This window comes from Canis aureus, chromosome 21 (genome assembly GCF_053574225.1).
Source record: "Canis aureus isolate CA01 chromosome 21, VMU_Caureus_v.1.0, whole genome shotgun sequence".
Classification (NCBI taxonomy): domain Eukaryota; kingdom Metazoa; phylum Chordata; class Mammalia; order Carnivora; family Canidae; genus Canis; species Canis aureus.
The window spans coordinates 47,198,086-47,220,184 of record NC_135631.1 but is presented as its reverse complement, the minus strand read 5'-3'; the positions used below and the strand labels follow the sequence as shown (position 1 = coordinate 47,220,184).

At 38.3% G+C, this 22,099-nt stretch overlaps 1 protein-coding gene across 2 annotated transcripts in view; it reads right to left on the bottom strand.

The window, feature by feature from the left end:
- The window catches only part of SUGCT (succinyl-CoA:glutarate-CoA transferase), a 712,850-nt gene that overhangs the window by 93,708 nt on the left and 597,043 nt on the right, over positions 1–22,099 (bottom strand). For both annotated transcript variants that reach the window (XM_077864111.1, XM_077864112.1), the window contains one exon: positions 4,673–4,736. In XM_077864111.1, coding sequence (XP_077720237.1) covers positions 4,673–4,736 — 64 coding nt within the window. The remainder of the gene's footprint in view (positions 1–4,672; positions 4,737–22,099) is intronic.

The following is a 22,099-nucleotide window of genomic DNA, read 5'->3' as shown; positions in this document are numbered from 1 at the left end:
TTAGTTAATTATGAGCAAATTAGGACACTGTGCTCACTGTGCTGATACTTCTGTCACTAAACTGTTGGTGACCTGCCGCCCTTCTGGGAACTCTTAGGATGCTAGAATCTTTAAGCCTAGCAAAGAGGGATATGATACATTTTCTCATTTACACACCCACTAATAATTAATTTCTCTTAGTCTCTTTCCACCTTTAACTGTCAAATAGGCTTTAAAGTTCAAATCAGAGAGTAGTTTAATGAACAATATATGGAATAAAGAACAATAGTATTAGCCTAACAACAACTCATAGAGATAATTCATGAGCATTAACTAGTTTGCACGCTTCATCAAAGACATGCATATACACAAATGAAATTTCTTCCCTAATTATTTCCTAATAGATTGGAGGTGGCGGGAAATGATATGAAAAGGGAAGATGTTGCGATAGATACAATTAATAAAGCAAATAGTTTAGGTCTACTACTTGCTTTACTTTGATAGTGGCAATGATTATAAATGTTGAGACAATGTGTTAAGTACTCACAATAATTATTTAAGTAGTCAAAAAGACTTTTGAAGAGGTTAATAATTTCCCATCTTTGTTCAAAGTATATTAAACATTAATTGACTAGCCCCTTTAAGGCATTAATCAATTAGCAGCCTCCTATGTGGGAGCTCTTCAACTGAAAATCTGAGGGAATGGTATGGATTTATACATCTCTGAAAACGGTGCAATAAGTACTGTATAAGAATTATTGTTGTATAAAAAAAGAATTATTGCTGTTCTTCATGAGACGAGTTTCTAGAAATGATTAAGTTAGAATATGCTTAGGCAAATTAGTACAATGTATGGAAAATTCAGAAAAAGGTCACCAGACTTTCATTAACGACAAAGGAAATATAAATAAGTAGTTTTAAGTAACATTAACAAGGATTTTTACTATAAATGTAATGATGTAGATATATATATATGTGTGTAATATACATATATATAGAACTGCATTTAATGAATTCAAAAATATGTCTCCACTAGCTAACTAGAACACAATGTAGCATAATATCACTTTAGCTCCACTCTGGGTTGCCTGTTTTGGCAGATTCACCTCATTGAGGCATTGTGGGAGAATCAGTCATTTCTCCAGCATTCAGGAGGTCTCCAATGGGAACATCCCTTACAAAGAAAGGCAGAGCGATCATAGGTAAATATAATTAGTGAAAGGGGAAATCCACAGGAAAAAAATTATTTACTGATAAATTCCCTTTGCATTTAGTATCTCTCACCCTATGTGAGTGGCCTCTCAATAAGATACAGAGAATTAGGAGATACAATATAGCAATTTATTTGATGTCCATAAGCAGAATTGTCTCTCCCCTTTCATGTGCTAGCAGCTCTCAAGAGATGCTCAGATGCTAATTCCAAAAATAACCTAAACATATCTATTTCACCTGAAAGCTGGCACTTCCTCTATTGACAATTCTAACAGAATATAAGGTAAATCATTAAAGTTAACAAAAATATGCCAAAGCTCAATAGAAATTAAAGAAACAAAAATAGAATTTTCCAAAGGGAAATGAAGATAAAAAATGATGAGTAAAAAAGAGACAGCTGTAGACCTGAGAATTTTGTTGTGGTAAATTGAATTTGGGGCCCCAGTTATTTGCACCCTCCCCCCAAATGCCCATGCTTTCACCATATAGCTTTGCTCTCTCTTTTAAAAAGAGAGAAATATTTCTCCACTCCTTGGGACACAGCCTAAAACTCGTTTTGGCCAATGGAATGTGAACAAAAGGGTTTCTTGTGGTTTCTGTTTGCCTTTTTGCTCTTTTGCCATTGCCACGAGAGGACGTGAGAGGCACATGTGGGCAGAGCTGACTAAGGCCATCTCACAGAGATGCCTGGTCAGATTCGCACCTAGAGGCAAAGCCACTCAGGCAAGTCTGGCCTAGGTTATCTATCTCCCACCTGGTGTATGTAGATGGAATAAATTAATGCTTCCATTTGAATGGCACTGAGATTTTGTGGTTATTTGTTACACAGCATTATTCTGACAATACCTAAGTGATATAACTTAAAATGAGAAAAACGATATACTTTTCCCTTAGGGATCGGAAAAAAAAAATTTCTCTCTTCCCAAGATTGATTTTCCATTCATTTACCAGGAAAGCTGCCAATTTCACCTCTGATAGATCTAGAGAGCATTACAACGAATGAGTTCCTTCTAGATGGGCTGCTGACTTACTTTTCTCCTTACTATACTAACAATTGTATTAACTTTTAAAATGTTTACCTTTTCCTCTCTATGTTGGGGATAGTAATGATTCTGACCTCATCTGTAAACTGTAGAATTAAATTACACCAGTGGTTCTCGAATGTTCTTTAAGTCCCATGGTTCCAAGCAGGTGTTTGGAGGAGACAGCATGACGGAAGTGGAGAAGGAAAGCAAAACGTTTGGAGCGCTAACCTCTGCTTTAATCTTAAATATTGAGAATATTGAGATTTCACTTGGAAACTCGGTTCCCCTGTTTAAAAATTTAAACTAGGGCAGCCCGGGTGGCTCAGTGGTTTAGTGCAGCCATCAGCCGAGGGCCTGATCCCGGAGACTGCTTCTCCCTCTACCTGTGTCTCTTCCTCTCTCTCTCTCTCTCTCTCTCTCTCATGGATAAATAAATAAAATATTTAAAAAAAATAAAAAATAAAAATTTAAACTAAAAACCACTAGACAAGATGTTTTTAAATGTCTCCTCACACTGAAAACACTGTGCTTAAGTTTTTTATTTTGGCCATTCTCATCTCTTCATCACTATTGCCACAAACCCTAACTTAAGATATAATCACCTCAACTGCCATCACAACTCTCTAATGTGACTCCCTGCTTTAAGTTATAAATTATGCTATTTAACTTCCCTGCATCAAATTAGAGTAAAACCACATCTGGTGGGGTCTCCAGGCTCTGCCTCTCGGCAGTCTGATTTCCTGCTCCTTACTTCACCTGCCATATTGGCTTAAAACACACCTGGCTCTTTCCCACCTCAAAGTCTTCTCACATGCTAGTGCCTTTGCTGGGAATGCTCTTCTACTCTTCACATGTCAACTTCTTATTATCCTGCAATTTTCCATTGATAAGTCACCAGGCTTTCTCTGATCATTCAAATTAATGTAAGTCCCATTTGCCTCTATTATTCTCCATGACAACACATGTTCTGTACTCTTCTTTGCACTCATCATGAGTTACACTTATAGGAACTTTTGCTGGCTACTGTTATTATTTGCCTTTCCATTGAGTAAGAACTCCATTATTTTTGCATTCCCAGGACCCAAAGCATTGCCTGGCACATGGTATATGCTCAATAATATGAGTAATGAACAAGCGACTTTGTTAGCTTTTATCAACATGCCGTTTTTTCACTACCACCCATCTACACTATATAGCATTTCCCTGTTAACACATCTCTGACATGCTCATACCTGCTCACTTAGTTATCTTCCTTAATTCATGTACAGTGTTCCTTATACCCCTCTACATCTGAGTTTTCTCTTTCAACTTGCTTTATTCATCATACTTCCCTCCTCTTATCCTTTTTGGACCAGTGGCCATGATCTGATCTGTTCCAGGACGTTATTATCAAGCCGATCCTGAATCTTAAAATCAGATTATACCAATAATCTGAATACCAATAATGAATTTAACAATAACAGTTATTCAATAAATGTGATCCGATATCTAGAGAAATAAATGCTCTATGCTGTTTGACTGAGGGGAGTGAGGAGTTTGGGGAATTTCCAAATTTCAAGGAAGGTAACCAGCATACCTTCAAGTAAACAATGACCAAAGTCCTAACTAATTTTCCTTATCCTTTTTCAGAAGAAGAGACAGAAAGAAGTGTCTGGTTTGTGGATAGTCAAGGAAATAGAGACCCAATGAACAAGAATGTGGCAAGTTTTCCCAGTAGTGCCCTGAGCAGAGACAACAGATCTGAGGAATGGTAACATTATGATCAATAGAGAAGTGAAGTCTGTGGGGGGTAGTAGGTTGGTTATGAGCTCTCATGACTGTCCGGATGCTCTCAGAGTAGGCATGAGGCTTCTGGCTTCTGGAAAGAGAACTCTCCCAGAAGTGAAAAAGTTGGCATTTTGGCTGAGACCAAAATGTCTTAGTGAGTTTGTTTGGTATGAGTCAAGTCAGAAAAATTCAATGTATTCTAAGTTAAGTGAAAACATTTAGTTTCCTTATCTACAAAGCTGAGATCTGTACTGTAAACCATAGTTCAGAAAGAAAATGCCCTGGCCTGAGCCATCAGTAGCATTCCCCAGACACCACCTCCATGGTGCCTTGCTTCTGCTCTCATTCGTGTACTGGCAATGTGTCATTTCCTAATAGGTGCCATATCCATTGTCCTTTGTTTTTGGTAATTATATTATGTGCTTTTGTGAGCATGTGAATACACAAAATGGAGTCAGATAATAAGAGCATTTTGGGTCACTGAGGCAATCGGACATTTGCTGGAGCAAAGACACAATTCTGTAGCCTCAGCATATGTGTGATCCTAGAGTTGCCCTTTTATCCAAATGAAGAAGTTGGATAATGTCTTGACAAATTGTTTGGGGGGAATCACCAATTAGCTGCAGTGGTCAGCACAGGGAACAATTAGTGAAGGAAAAGATGAAAGGAAATGACAAAAATTTTCAAACCTGGGACTGCTATCTTCCCCGCGGTTGGATGCTTCATCTCCATAATGAGGTCATTGTGTAACACCTTTAAATGTAAAAACAGACAGAAAACAAATTACAAAATAAAACTATTTAATCTCATGAAGTTTGAAAAGCCACCTATTTCGTTGACTAGGGAAAGATATTGCAAAACACAGAGATGTTTAGAATTTTAATTTGAAAGTAAATATTTTAAATAAAAATATTTCCATCTTATATTAAACCAAGTGAAACCAAAAAGAATTAGAAGGTTCCAGGACTAGCACACTACATTTTTTATAAAGTCTCACCACTCTTAAAAATGTTATTTGCTCCTAAATATAGGGTATGATTTTCCCCCTTTCATCTATGTTTGATCCTCTGAATACTAAAGCTCAGCCTCTTTCTGCATTACCTCATTACAGGACATGGCCAAAGTCAACTGGAGAAGGAGAGAATGGGAGAAGAACCAGGACCTGGAACACAGCAGCCCACGGGGGTGGTACATGTGTTCCCGGCAATTTATTCAGTGGAAGGTGTGGGGAGTCAGTCCAGTTTGAAAAGTGAATCAGAGTAACCAGAAGGCCCAGTGACTGCTGGAAGAGGACAGATTCAGGGCTGCTGTGACCAGCAATAAGCAGAGCCAGGAGCCCAAAGTGGACTTGAGTCAGAGGCTTGAGCAGAAGATTGAAACCAAACATGTTTTCAATGGTAATAAGACCATAATTATAAGACTAGATCTCAGAACTAGGAATCGATGGGGGACTGGCAAGGAGAAAACTGGAAAAACAAAAACAACAGAGACCCTATCCTAGAGGGCTGGTTAGGTTCCCAGGGACCTAACTGGGACCAATATAGTTATTTGGTGTCCCTTCAAGAGCACGAGGTGGATTTGACCTTGGGGTTAAGACTCAAGGCCAGTTACTAGGACAGGGACATGTTATCAGGGACCTGAGCAGCAGAAATGTGACTTGATGTCGAATTGCTTGACTACTGGAACAGACCTACCTAAATTCTTGACTTTCATTTTTCCTATAGGGTAGGTAGGAACACAGAATCTGCCAGGGATCAAGAGCCCTTCAAGCTAAAGGCAAGAGGATGAGACCAGGGCATGGACTTAGATTCCAGAACATAAAGTTTGAATTATGGGAGGCAAAACATTTGGCAAAAAACAAATGAAAATGCTACAAAGTTGTTTTCCTTTGTTTATGTGTTTTTTGACAACTGGAGTTTACCTGGCTATTCTGTCTCAAAGAACCCCCAAATTCAATTTACTATTACTGATTGTTCAGTGAAACATATATGGGTAACGTATGTATGAACTTACTTCACCCCTACTGCCTACCAAATGGAGAGCCTCTCTCTTCCTGTTCTGTACAGGGATCTTAGGGGCAAAAGTGTTTCAGTGGGCACAGTAAACTTATGGACCAGGATTTTATGCTAATATTTCAAAGAGCAACGTTTGTAATGGTTCTACAGCATTTTGAGCTTCAGGTAAAAACAAGATTTGCACATCCACGCCCTTATCATAGTCTTTTTTTTCACACAGAGTTAAAAGAGCATGGAATAAAAAGCCTAATAGAAATGTTCTCTCCCTTGGAAAACTCAGGGAAAGAGGTCAAATTTCTTGGGCTCTATCCATTTCCAGTGAGCTTTTTGGTCACATTATGGAGTAAGCCAATGAGACAACCTCACAAGTGACGTTTTCGGGCTACAAGTGTAACTCTGCTCTGTCTCAATATTCTGGCTTCTACTGTTTTCTTTGGGAATGGTCACCACCTTTGGGGTGATGTTCTTTAAGCAACCGTGTCAACCCCCCTCAGTGAGGGCGATGCCACACCATATGGAGATCCTTTCTAGGGATGCCTTGCCTCTCTTTCGGAATCACCAGCTTTGCACCCAAGAGCTGGCCAGAGAAAATTCTTGCCAGTGTTAGAACTGAGCTATAATTTAACTCTGGTGTGGCTCGTTCTCAGCACCCGCCCAGCACAGCCTCCTCCTATGTGGGGGTGGGGGCTAAATGCCAAGGCGAGGTGCTAAATCTCAGTTCTACTGAGGACAGGAACAAAAATACCAAGCTAAATTTCACTCGAAACAATTATCTGCACACTGAATCATTCTTCTCTTCTCGTATCTGTTGCCCTCCTGACTACCTCTTTGTAATAACACTGCAGTGCTACTCACAAAAGACAAAAGTGAGTGTTCTTAGCTAAATATAACTTCACTGATACTGTTGAAATTAATTAACGCTGAATTTTAATCGTGGAGGAAACGTTAAGTGTCAAACGTGAAAGGGTAGTCGGTAAAGGTCAAGGGCCAGATGTCAAAGTTTTGGGAAGCAAGAGCTCGCAGTAGATGCAGGTTTTTCATAGAAGCAGCTTAGAGACTGTACTTCCTTCGGCCCTACCCTCATTACTGTCCGTCTATGATATTCCCAACGCGAAACTTTTTAATCTTGGCCTCATCAGTTCCTTTGCATCGAAAATCATTCTGTTTCAAGCAGAAACATAAAGTGTTCTCATGCTTGGCACAGGAAGTTAACTGCACTTTTTCATTTGCCACAGCATTTGTACAATCATGAAATAAACGGGCTGGTCTGTGTCCTCCTCTCCACAAAGGATGGATGCATTCCCCTGCTTGGTCGCTGCCCACCTGTTTCTGTGAAGTCCGAGGTCAAGACAATTCCATAGGCTGTCTTCGAGAATCAGGTCAGGTTACCTCCGCCAACAATTGGGGCTGTGGCACTGCTGTCCCTGGAAACCCTGCCTAATGACTCGGAATCTTGGAAAACTCTCCAGCCTTGTTTGTGGGGCGAGTCCTGCTCTGCTTAGTAACATATTCGAGAATCTCAGAACCCAGGCAGTCTGTCTGAATTTTAGCATAAATCTCTCCTGCTGCACTTCAGGCATATTGTCTCCCCCAAACTTCATTGGAAACGGAGGATCTGGTGCTCATCAACATTTGTATAACATCTTTTGGGGAATGGTTACTAAATGTTCCCTGTTCCCTTTTTGCACCCGGGCTCAACACCCCAATCTCTGTTACCTTAACCTAGAAATTCAGATTTAAAGTGTTTCATTTTCAGGGCACCTGGGTGGCTCAGTGGTTGAGCATCTGCCTTTGGCTCAGGGTGTGATCCCCGGGTCCTGGGATCGAGTCCCCACATGGGGCTCCCTGCAGGGAGCCTGCTTCTCCCTCTGCCTGTGTCTGTCTCCCTCTCACTGTCTCTCATGAATAAATAAAATATTAAAAAAAATAAAGTGTTTTATTTTCTGACCACTAACAATGGAATGGGGACCTCAGCATTAGGGACCTCCAATACCATTTTCTCTTAAGAAAATGTCATGTCTGGAACCTCTCTGCCTGGCCATTCTGGGCATTTGGGGTACGCATTTAGTTATTTTTAAATGAAGCAAGGAACCTCCCCTAGAACTTTGTAGTGGGCTTTGTCCTTCTTTTACTGATTTTTATCCTCCCTAGATCTTTCACGGTTGCGTAGCTCTTCTAAATTTCATTTCTTCTCCTTATTTCAAAAGCCTAGTCCCGACAAGAATAGAAATGTAGAGTGCAGCAACCTCTTTAGCAAAGTATCAGGCCTATTTAAAATAAGGTCTTTCTTTCTTCTTCAAGAGTTTCACAGATTGACAGCCTAATGACGGAGTCAAATGGTAATGTATTAATGATGGGGGGTGGGGAACAGTAAAATGTATACCTTAAAATGATGTGGGAAATAAAAAGTTTAAGTGAAAGTAAGAACGTCTTTTGATAAAGTCCTATGGCAGGAATGGCAGAAAAAGTCTGTAATACAGCACTAACAAGAAAAAGAAATGTAAAAAAAATAAAATAAAAAATCAATACCCGCTCTATAGGTGGTGAAAATCTCTAAGGAAATCAAGAGCTCTGGGTCAAGATTAGAGGCAGCAAAGCATATTCAAGTGAAAAGAGACAGACTACCGGCATTAAGTGACATAGACAAACGATATGTGTAAAGATCATATTAAAAATCAATATAATACCGCCAGTGACACTAACAATGATGCATAACAGAGAAGTGACCTCGCCGCTAACCATGAATAGAGACATGACCTATTCATTCCATTGAACAAACATCATAGAGCACCTATATACTGGATGTTGGAAGGGGCTGGCAGGAAAAAGATGAATGAACTTGCATTCAAAGTGCCTATAATTAGAAGGGAGGGTTGGGAATAAGAGACCTGAGCCAATTTTTACAACAGTTTAAACTCCACGGTGAAGGAGGAAAATCCAATAAGCAACAAGTAATTAACTTTGTCTACCTCGGAAGGAAGCAGCAGGACGTACATAGGTCAAGGAGTTCAGTAAAAGGCAGAGCACAAAGATAGTATTGAGATAAAACATTAGGTTAACAATTGCAAGGATAAATATAATACCAGCAGTTACTACCCAACAAAACTCCTGAGGGGTCAGGCTTTGTGTTGGAAGGGAAAGAGCTGTTCTCCATTGAATCCTCTCATTAAGTAGCCCCGGTAGGAATTACTCTCATTTGCATTTCTACTGATAAGGTGATGGAAGCCTAAAGAGGTTGAGAATTTACCCAAGGTTCACAGTTAATGGTTGAGTTTGGATTATAATTAAGGCATGTCTGACCCTAACTCTTAGCCAGTTGGAGACTCAGTAAAAGAAAAAAAAAAAAAGTCAGGCATAATTTGATTTACCATTAAAATAACTAGCTGATGTGGTCAAGTTCTGTGAAATAAATTAGTCCATTCACTGGGGAAAGAAAACTAGCCCAAGGATTGCTTGGCATCATGTAGCCCAATTAGTTAATAAACTGAACTGCTCCTTCGTAGGGAGCCAAAGTTACTACAGATACAAAGGCTATGATAAAAGGAAGGACTTAGGCGCCAGCCTAGCTCAGATTTTGAAGGGGACAGACCCAGCAGGTGACCTTGGGCAAGGCACTTAAGTACTCTAAGGCTCAGAACCCTCCCCAGTAAAAAGGTGGCAATAATATCTCTGTCTCAGGAGTTTTTAAGGATTAAGTAAGATATGAGTATAAAGGTGTGAGCACAGTGCCTTGGACAGAGTAAACTCAAAATTAATGGCAACTATTTACCATTATCAGTAGACTGGTTTTAAACGTTGGCTCTAACAAGGACAAGCTGTAGGGCTTTCGGGTATAAATATATATTAAACATAATAATACAATGATTAATAATCAGTGGTAATTAGATGCATATTGGCGTGCCAGGCATTATTAAGTGCTGAGGAAAAACTAGGTCGCAGAACAAGCAAGGTCCTTGCCCTCAAGAAGCTTACAGTCCTAGAAGGTAGACTTTCAAATTAAATGGTATCCACCAGACTGTTATTATTTAAAAATATTTGTTTAGCTCTCTGCTATATCCTCAGCACCTGGAACATTATCTGGCACTATCTGATAGATGCTGAATAATATTTTATTGAATTTATTGAACTACATTTTTAAAATTAATTGACTAATTTATTTAAATGTAATTACCTAGCAAATGGTGCCTTTTGGTTTCATTACTTAAGGAGGGGGGAGCGCATGATTCGAGGGTGTTGTCTCTTTTAAGCTTTTAATACACCCCTAGATTTCTCTAGACATGAAAATGTTTTACTGGCTTCCCAAAATATGTTCATTTGTAGAAACTTAGTTATCGAGGTCCAGCGTTGCCTTGCTGCAATTCCCTCAGTTTCCTAAAGCTTTCCAAGTGTCTGGAATCCTCCCTACACATAGTGCACAGGGCAGAAGACACTGCAGAGGCCATGCAGAGAAGCTCTGCAAGACCATGGTCATTAAGAGTGAAGAAAAGGCAGAAAGGGTGACAGGGAATTCAGGGGAAACAATGAGCATGCGCATTATATGTGTCATGTGAATCTACCACACTTGAATTATCATAGCTTTCTTCCTCATTGGGAAAACTCAGAAAACCATTTCCAAAACATGCAGTAATATCTTGGAAAGCAACAAAACATTGGAGTGATCTCATTTATGGCATTGTCCTTTACCACTGTGTCAATCCTACAGCTTGATAGAATTCATAATGGAAAAGTTACATAACTAAAGGCATAACATACAACACATTAGTGTTAAAAGTAAATTTAACTATCCTGAAAACAAAAAGAAAAGCAAAAATAACACAAAATTCATGAAAAAAAATGAACAAGTAAACTCCTAACTTTACTTAGATCATGGAGATCAGATTTAAGTGCTGATATTTTTGTTTTTCTTATTTCTTTTGAAACAATTGCCATAATTAAGCTTACTCTGGTGCTATTGCCCATGACACAGCCTTTTCCTTCCTTTTTATAATTAAAAAATACAAATATTAGTCATTCAAATAGATATTATAACATATATGCATAATTTAATAAGTACTCATAAAAACTTAAGCAGTAGAACATTCTCCAAGTGTTTATAGCACCAAGTTTATCCCAATTCCACCCTCTTCTATGCCCAAGTAATCACTCTCCTGAATTTTATTATTTCCTTCTCTTTTTTTCATCCTTGTATCCTCTATGTTTATGTCTCTAAGAATTTACCGCCTGTTTTCACCATTTATAAGATTTCTATCAATGAAATCATGAATATGTATTTTTCTCTGATTTGCTTTTTCTCTTTAACATTGTTTTTGAGACTTATCCATTTTGAAATATGTGGCCATGAGCCAATTGTGGCCCTTAATGTAAATTATGCCATTATATAGATATATCATAACTTATTAACTCTGCTTTTGCAGAGTTTCCAGTTATTTTACTACAACAAACACTGCTGTCATACTAAACATCTCTTCATGCAACAATTACTCTAGGGCACATACCAAGAGCTACTATGGCTGACACTGGGTACATGTATCTTTAATATTAGGTAATAGCATTCCCCCCAGTATTGAGTGTCATTTTCAGTTGTTTTACAACGGTAGCAAAACTTGTTATTATCAGAGTTTCTAGGAGTTTGCCAATCTAATCACTTTGCATGGATATCTTACTGAAGCCTTAACTTGCTTGCATTTCCTTGAGTACTAATGAGACTGAATATGTTTTCCCTGCTTTTTATTTTCTGCTCAATGAAATGTTTGTTCAAGTCATTTGCATTTCTTCTATTTGTGTAATTATCTTTTCTTACTGGTCCATGAGTTCTTTATGTATTCTGGTTATGAATCCGTCATTGGAACATAAATTGAAAATATTATGGCTTTATTTCTCACTCATTTTGTGGTGTTCTGATGAACAGAAGTTTTTAATTTCAGCATTCTGAAATTTATTGAATTTTTCCCTTCATGTTCTATATCTTTTATGACATATTTATAAAATTCTTCCCTACTCTGGATGACACAGTCTCCTAAATTTTCCTATTAAAAATTTTAAACATTGGCCTATTTATAATAAAGCTCACAGCAAGTCAACGATTGAGAGGAATTATCTTAGCTTAATTAATGTGTTTCTACAAAACCCCTAAAGATAAAATGATATTTAATGGTAAGAAACTGAAAGCTTTTGCTCTAATACTGAGAACAAGGCAAAGATGTCTACATTCGCCACTCTTATTCAACATATTATTAGGAGTTCTAGCCATGGAAATAAATCCAAAAAAAAAGGCATAATCTGCTTAAGGCACACAGATTGTAAGGGGAAAAATAATAGAATAAATAAGTAAACGTACAAGGGAGAAATATAAAAAGAAATATAAGAAAAGCAAGAAATCACACAGATTACATGATTGTCCACATAGAAATCCCAGCAAATATGCAAAAATACCCCTGGAACTAGTAAATGAGGTTATAGTATGCAAGATCAACACAAAAATCAATCACATTTCTGTATACCAACAATCAACATAAGGAAACCTAAATGAAAAACATAATGCCATTAACAATTGCTAAACATAAATGAAATGCTTAGATACAAACTTAACTAACAATAAGTAAGACTCTGTATGCTGGAAATTGTAAAATGCTGATAAGAGAAATCAAAGGGCTACCTAAATAAATGAAGAAGCATAGCATGTTCTTGGATTTGAAGACTCAACATAGGGGATCCCTGGGTGGCTCAGCAGTTTGGTGCCTGCCTTCGGCCCAGGGTGTGATCTTGGAGTCCCGGGATCAAGTCCCAAATCACGCTTCCTGAATGGAGCCTGCTTCTCCTCGGTCTGTGTCTCTGCCTCTCTCTCTCTCTCTCTGTCTCTCATGAATAAATAAATAAAATCTTAAAAAAAAATGAAGACTCAACATAGTAAAGATGTCAATCCTCCTCAAACTTATCTATAGATTTAGGGCAATTCTTACCAAAATCCAAGCAGAGTTTTTTGCAAAAAGGCTTATGCTAAAATCTATATGGAAAGACATAGACTTTAGAATAAATAGTCTTGAAAATAAGAATAAAATGAAAGAGAATCAGTCTACCTCATATTAAGGTATACTAGATAGATACTATATATTATATAGATACTTAAAGAGTATGGTAATGTAATAGAATAGAGAACTCAGAAATATATCCACACAAAACATGCCTAAATAATTCTGGCAAAGGTGCAAGTGCAGTGAAGGAAGAAGGACAGCCTCTCAAACAAATGGTACTGGAACAATCAAAAGAAAAAAAAGAAATATCTCAACCTAAATCTCATTCCTTATATAAAAATTAACTTAAATGGATCATGGACTTCCATGTATAATTTAAAGCTCTAAAATCCTAGGAAAAACCTTTAATATTCCTCTGCAAAGATCATGTTAAGGGAATGGGAAAAAAAAGCTACAAAAGGGGAGAAATATTTGCAAGCAACATACCTGATAAAGGACTGGTATCTTGTGTGTATGTGGGTGTATGTGTGTGTGTGTGTGTGTGTAACCCTCATAACTTAGCAGTAAAAAAAATCCAATTAGAAAATAGGCAAGGACATAAACAGATATTTCACCAAAGAAGATATCTTCTTACAGATGGCAAATAAGCACATGAGAAGATGCTCAATATCACTAACTGTGAAGGAGATGTAAACTAAAAGCATAATGACACAATACTAATGGCTACAGTTTTAAAAACTAGCATCAAATATTAGCAAATCAGAAACTGGATCACTCACAAATTTCCAGGGAGGATGTCAAATGGTACAGCCACTTTAGAAAACAGTTTGGCAGTTTCTTAAAAACAAAAGCCAAAAAAACAAAAAAACTAAACTAAACTTGCAGTTGCATATGACCAGCTGTTGTACTCCTGAGCCTTTATCCCAGATAAGTGAAAAGTTATGTTCATAGAAAAATCTGCACATGAATGCTCATAGCACCTTTCTTTGTAATAGTCCAAAATTAAGAACAATACAGATGTTCTTCAACCAGTGGGTCATGAAGCCAACTGTGGTACATCCATGGAATACTTCTAGGCAATAAAAAGGAACAAGCTATTGATTCACACAACAGCCTGGATTAATCTTTTTTTTTTTTTTTTTAAGATTTTATCTATTTACTCATGGGAGACACAGAGAGAGGCGGAGACAGGAAGAGGGAGGAGAAGCAGGCTCTTGCAGGGAGCCCAACATGAGACTCGATCCCAGAACTCCAGGATCACACTGTGAGCCAAAGGCAGACGCCCAACTGCTGAGCCACCCAGGCGTCCCAGCCTGGATGAATCTTGATGGAATTGTGTTGAAAGCTTCTGGGTGGCTCGGTCGGTTAAGCATCTGCCTTCAGTTCAGATTCTGAACTTGGGGTTCTGGGATGGAGCCCCACCATGAGCTCCCTGCTCAGCGTGGAGCCTGCTCCTCTTTCTCCCTTTGCCCCTCCATCCAGCTCGTGCTCTCTCTCTCTCTTGCTCTGTTCTCTCTCTCTCTTGCTCTGCTCTCTCTCAAAGAAATAAACAAAATCTTTTTTTTTAAAGAATTGTTCTGAGTGTAAAAAGCCAATCCCTGGGATCCCTGGGTGGTACAGCCGTTTGGCGCCTGCCTTTGGCCCAGGGCGCGATCCTGGAGACCCGGGATCGAATCCCACATCGGGCTCCCGGTGCATGGAGCCTGCTTCTCCCTCTGCCTGTGTCTCTGCCTCTCTCTCTCTGTGTGACTATCATAAATAAATAAAAATTAAAAAAAAAAAAGCCAATCCCTGAAGATTACATAGTGTATGCCATTTACAAAGCATTCTCAAAGTGATGAAATTCCAGAGACAGACAACAGATTTGAGGTAGAAGGTCCAGGAAAGATGGCAGTTGTACAGCTTTCAAGGGCAGTACGAGGGATTTTGCGATGGGGCTGTCAGTATCTTGACTGTATCAAGATTACTACCTTGGTTGTTAATGATGCGAGATAGTTTGGCAAGACGTTACCACTGGGGACCTGGGTAATGGGTACCTGGCATCTCTGTACTATTTCTTATAACTGCGTGAAGATCTATAATTATCTCAAAATAAAGTTTTATAATTTTTTTTTGAATTTTGGTCTTCTATGTTTTGCTTTTGGAAAGATTGGAATTGAGTTTTGTGTATGATGTGAAAAGGGATTCAATTTTCCTTTTCCCCCAGAATGATTTTGTGCAGTCCTTCCTTTCCTCATGAATCTGTAATAGCAGCTCTGCTGTAGATCGTTTCTGCACATGTTGGGATTGTTCCTGGGCTCTCTAGTCTGTCCAGTGGGTACATTTGTCTACCCCATGGCCAATACCACACTGACCAAATCCCTCTTTTTCATCATAAGTATCACTGTTTCATTTGGCAAGATCCCCACCACACCTCTGCCTTGTTCCTGGTCTTCAGGGGTTCTTGGCCCTTTACTTTTCTCTATAAATTTTAAAGTCAGCCTGTCAGGTTCCAGGAAAATTCTACTGGGCAGAAATAACATCATTACAATATTATCTTACTACCCATTAAACATTTACTTTAATAATTTCAATTTATTTAAGTCATTTTTAATATGTTTTATAAAGTGTTAGCATTTTTCATAAAGGTTTTGCACATTTTTCATTAGATTTATCCCTTACAAAAGCAGTCCCCATTTTAGCTGTCAAGGTAAAACAGATCTTTTTTAAAAATAAAACTTGATGTTTATTGCTAGCATATAGAGATGAAATTTACTTTAAAATTATATCTGGCAAATACCTTATTAATAACTCATTTGTAGATTCTGTTGGTTTTCCTAAAGTTAATGATATCATCTCTGAATAAGTACAGTTTTGTTTTTCCTTTCCGAATCTTATACCTTTTATTTTGTTTTCTTATATTATATCATTGGCTAGGATGACCAATATATTGAAAGTGTTAGCAGAAAGCATTTTTATCTTGTTCTTAATTTTATACTTAATGTTTCATCATTATTTTTGCACCCAAGCATTATAGGCAATGCTTACTGCCTTATTACTGTGTTAGGCTAAAGAATCTATCCCTAGTTTATTGAGAACTTTTACCAAAGATATTGGCTTTTATCAAATTCTTTTCATCCATTTATTATTTATATGTTTTTCTCCATTAATCTGTTAACATGAGGAATGAACTAATTTTTTAATATTGAATCAATCTTACATTTCAAGAAAAAAAACAATTTTTGAGTTTTGTTTGCTCATGCTTTAACATTTTCTTGAATCTATTTCATGAATGAGAATGGCCTGCACTTTTCCTTTCTTGTATTGCTCTTGTTGAGTTCTCTTAACAAGAGTAATTTCCACTTTGTAAAGTGAGCTAGAGTAAACCTTCTTTTCCTATTTCCTGAAAGCATTTGGAATATCTGGTCCTTCACATCTCGTGGAATCTCACCTGCAAACTCTCTGGGACTGGTGCTTTGTTAGTGAGAAGACTTTTCATTATTGATTTGTTCTTTTAATCAATATAGGGCATTTTAGATTTTCCTTTTTTTTCTTAAGTTTCAATAACGCATACTTTCTAGGAGTTCAATCACTCCACTAACTTTTCAAATTTATTACCTTAAAACTGTTTATTACTTATTATACAATTCTAGAATCATTATATCTTTTCAGTGAATTGAAATGTTTATTATTATGGGGTGACTTCTATAGTAATGAATTTTGTTTTAAAGTCTGAACTAACATTAATAAAGCTACATTAGCTTCATGTTGGTTTGTTTTGCCTTCATGTATCATTTTGTGCCTTTACAACCAACCTTTCTAAGTTTTATCTTCTAGGTGTGTCTCTTGAAAATAGAAAATCACAGGACTTAGCCAGTCTTTTAACTGGAGGACTTAGTGTATTTATATGAATCAGGATTATTAAATTTCTATCGAATACCCATCCAGTTGTCCCCAGACTAATTTACATTCCATATGCTCCCAAACGTTGTCTGCTCCCCCTGTTCATAATGTCTCACAGTGTCCCTAGGTGGGAAGAATCTTTTGTTCCATTTATTAACTAATTCTGTTCTGTTTTGTTTATTAAACAATTAGGTCAAAACAACTTCTCATGTATTTATATCCCAATAACTTAGAAACTATGTGAAAAAAAAGTGATAGATAAATTGAAAGAAGAAGTAATAATTTTGTTTCATTCCTAAATAACTACCATTATTTTCTCATAGGATGTGTGTGCTTGTTAGGCACTGCACAACATCTCAAATCTTGGAATAAAATTATGTACTTCTGCCCTTATTTCTTGTTAAGTATGTATTTTTCTCCTGGTATTTTCTTTTTTTTTTTTTTTTTCATAGAAACAACCACTGGAAAACTCAGTTTAATACAGATAAGATGTAATCGAAAGGAACATAGTGAATTCAATATTGAAACCGTGAACTGCCTTGGGCTAGCATTCCATGCTGTGTCCAACAGATGCTGCTGTGTCTCCCTAGAAACTTTTAGTAACTTCTGGTCCCCCTGTGTGTTCACTAGGATGCTGTGAGTGCCTCACTAGATAGCTTGGGAACAATAGTTCTATGTTCTTGTTGCTCAATAGTTGGGTTCTCTTTATTTAAATAAAAAATGATACAATACCAATATTGTTTTTTTTTCAGTCAATGGTTTTTAGCTTACTACATGTTTACCCTATTTTTGGCTTACTTTTTTTTTTTAATCATAGACCTTCTTTCAGCAGTTGTATTCCCTCTTCCGATGAGATGTTCTTGAGAATTTCCCTAGTCATCTGTTCAGAGTAAATCCTCTTTGTTTTTATCTTCTTAGAAGTTATTTCATTTTGCCCCCATTCTGAATAATGGCTCTACTGGATATACACTCCTAAGCTGATGGTTATTTCCTGTTGGCACATTGATGATATGCTTCCACAGTTTAGTGATCTTCGTTGTTTGCTTTTAAGAATTGAGCTGCGGGCTTCATGGTCATTTCTGTGTAGGTAACCTGACTGGTTAAACATCCTCTCTATGTTTTTGGTTTTCTACCATCAGTCTCAGCCACACTTGGTTTTTATGTAAGCTTTGCAATTTTTATGTCATCTATCTTGTCTCTAATACTTCATGACTCCGAGAAATTAGGTCTTCACAAGCTCCGGGAAAGTTCTCAACCACGTTCAAAAGCTGCCTCTACCAATTCTCTCTAGCTTCTTCTGGAGCTCCAATTAGATATATATTAGACATTATTAGCTATGCTTTGAACTTGATCACTCTCTAGGTCTCTGCATCGTTTACATTTGCTCTCTGGTGAATTCTAATTAATTTATTCACATCTATGTTAGCAGATCACAAATCCTCTCTTATGGTATGTCTAATCTCCTCTTTAATTTGTCTGTTGTGCAGGTGTGCTTTATCCAAAGATGATTTGCATTTGTTTCTTCCCGGTCAGTGCTCAGGGGCACCACCAAAATGGGACCACATTAAATTAAATTTTATGCCTGTATATTTTGGGTCCCCTGGTGGAATTAATTCTTGCCCTATATGCAGAAGAGTAGGTTTGTGGCTAAGACATTCATGAGAGATTTTTCTCTTTATAGCTTTCCTGTAAGAGCCAAAGTCAAGACAGGCTAGACTCCCAAGTCTTTCCTTCTTCATTCAGTGAAGGGTTTGAAATTTTTTTGTTTTGTTTTGTGTTTCACCTAGTTCACCCACTGAGAATGCTGACTTTTGGATGTCCAAGTTTTTTTCAGAAGTCCAACCTCCCATCTGGTGTGTGCTGAGGATTTTTGTTCTATCCCCATTTGTTAAGGCCCATCAAGTCCAAATTCTAAGCCAGTAGATGTTAGCCAGCATTGGTCCAGTGCATGCTTCTCTGCATGCATGTTTTCTAGTGACTTTTGTACCAGCAGGATTTCTCAGGTCACACAGTCCTCCACACTGACAGAAACAGAGGTCCTCTGTTGTCATCCATCCTCTGGATGTCATTGTGTGACATTCCTCTGGATGTCTTCCCTAAGCTACATTTTTCAGGCTTAATTTGGTGCTCCAACTTTCCCAAGATTAATTAGCCCAGGGGATAAGAAAAATAACGACTATTAAAAGAAAGAGGAAATACAATAGAATCCAGTGAAATAGGAAGGTGATTTATGAACTCTAAAGTCAGGATATTAGAAGTCCAGACTTATATTTTTAACTCAATCCTCCTTGGCAGTGGGGCTTTTAAGAAGTTATCCCAGAACCAGTTGCTACAAACTTTGGTGGAGTTTGAGAAAGCATTTTTTCCCCTCTAGCCCTGTGAAGGGAGCCACTCCCAGGGGTTGTCAGCAGGGCAATTGTGTAGCAAGAACCAAATTACTTCTTTCGTTCTTAAGAACCTCCTCCCAATTTTCCAGTGGGAAAACTGAGTTCTGATTAGTTCTAAGGACAAATCGGGAGGTTTTAAAGATTTAAAAAAAAATTGAGATAGTACACGTGAGCGGAGATTGGGGGGTGGGGACAGAAGGAGAGGGAGAAGGGGACTCCTTGCTGACAAGGAGAGAGAGTCTGACACAGATCCTAGGACCCTCAGGTCAGGACCTGAGCCAAAGGCAGATGCTTAACCGACTGAGCCACCCAGGAACCCCAGGTCAGGAGGTTTTAAACGTGTCATCTTTCTTACTGGATATAGTCCTCTTCTTCCTGGACACTCTGAAGATATTAGCAAAGATTTGGGTGCTCAGCTTAAGATGCCTAACCTTATCTAATTCATTTAATGAATGGCTCTTGATTGTTTTCAGAATCCATGGAAATAATCACATTTCTTATTAACATTCATTTGCTGGTCAAGAAATCATCACTTAAATGTGAATCACTGCCAACCACTCTACTCTTTCAGGGACCAAAGAAATAAATGAGTGTGACAAGGAAAAAAGTCAGTTGGATAAAAATATAGCAGAGTAACAAAAAAGCCAGCGTGAATGTAAAGAAAGGTCAGGGGTGAGTGTGGGAGCTTAGCGCCTGCCGACCATCCATGGGTGGATGGCAATTTGCACCCCTTGGCTCGTATTATCCATACAGAAGCCCAGGGAAATGGGTGGTATTATTTCCATGTTATAGATGAAGCCTCAGGCTTGGAGAGGTAAAATAACTTTAATATCATTAACAGAGGGAAAGGGCAGCCCGGATGGCTCAGTGGTTTAGCGCCGCCTTCAGCCCAGGGTGTGATCCTGGAGCCCAGGATTAAGTCGCGTTGGGCTCCCTGCATGGAGCCTGCTCCTCCCTCTGCCTATGTCTCTGCCCCTCTCTCTCTCTCTCTCTCTCTCTGTGTTTCTCATGAATAAATAAATAAAATATACATATTAAAAAAAAAAAAACAGAGGGAAAATGTGGCATCCTCTTGTTTCTCTGACAGCAGAGCATATTTTTTTTCCACCACATTATACCATCTCTTAAGTGTTCAGTACCTTTTCCCACTATAATAAGATTCTAGTGTTCCTGACCTGAATGCAACACAGATATAGGAAGAAAGGATCATTGGGGACACCAAATATTCCAAATGATTGCCACTAGCAATTTGTCTTTTTGTCTGTTGGTTCGAGTGCTGTCTGGAAGCTCAGATGTAGAAAGACACAAGCAATATTTTATGGAGGGCTTCCTTTCAGTCCCCTTGATGGTAGTGTATTGTAAACTCTATTGAGATCAAATCTCCTTTGGGAGCTAATTACAATAAGACATCTCTTTATTTGGTATAGTCAAGCTTTTCCTTACTAAGTCCACAGGACTATGAAGGACAGCGGGACGTAACAAAGCATCAGCATCTGCTTCCTTAACAATTTCTTCTTTAATAAAGTCACGCATGCCAAATATGTTTGTCTCATTATCACTCTCGATACAGTATGATATCAGTTTACCCAGGAAAGACTTTCAGCATCCGGAAACCACAGAGGAAATGATGTCGTGGCACACACACGATATCTGAACAGCCACAAAGCAGAACAGCAGTTGATAAATGTGATGATTACTCAGTCCTCCACCATGAGGAAGCAATATCATTTGTTTGCTTTATGTCAGCCACTCTAGAGAACCATAACCACCCAAGAGGCAATCCAATGATGGTCCTGTGACCACGGACAGATCACGGCCATGGCGCACCATTATCCTCTTGCACCTGATTCATCATTCACAGCATTTGCTCCGATTCAGAAACAAACAGAACCATTATGGCGGTTAGCACTGAGGTGGTGGTTGTAAAAAATTTAATAAATTCTGTGTTTTCATTTTACACATTGGTCTGGTTTTCAGGGGAATGTGTGCTGGTGGGGAAATAGTTTGCTTGTTGGAGGCAGATGCGTGTTTGCTCTGAGGCAAGAGATAAAGAGAAGTATTTTAGGAAGGAGTCTGTATGACTAGCAGTGGGGGAGATAATATCGATAAGTATGAGCAGGGTCACTGATAACTTTGTGGGCAAGTGACCCTTTGGATATGCCAAGAGATTTTATCAGCCAGAAAGACTGAGTCATGTATATATAATTTTGGCTTGAATTCATTGGCTATAGGGTGGAGGGTAGGGGTGGTGATACATAGAAACCAAAAGTGAGAGACGTGAACCCAGTTGAGAGTTTGGCCTGAGCCCCTTTCAGACACATGCATTTTCCCAGCTGACTTTTTGCACCCAGTGGCTCATAATCACAATCACATGTTATCAACTTGCCTCATAGACCCATTTTTTCAGCCTAGATCGTCATGGCAGTGTCACATCTCAATACAGTGGCCAGAAAAGTGGTTCTTGCCCCTGGTTTGCTTAACCTGAGTATCATGGGGAACACTGTCTTCTGAATTCTAGCTGTGTGATCTGTGTTCCTATTTATAACCATGTTTTATCTTTCAGACCTGACACAACTAGTCTGATTTGGACATTTTGCTCCTGTTCACAATGAAGATTTTCCTTTAGACCTAAGCCCCAAGGTCAGCCCTGTGGTCAAACACACACCTTGTGTAGCTTAGTCCTTGAATCAACCATTATACTGTGTATGTAGTAAAGTTGAATAATGGTCTCCCAATGATACCACGCCCCAATGCCTGGAATTTACAAACATCACCTTATTGCCTTATTTGGAAAAAAAAAAAAAAAAGGAATCATTGCAGATGTGATTCAGTTAAGGATTTTAAAATGCCAAGATGACCCT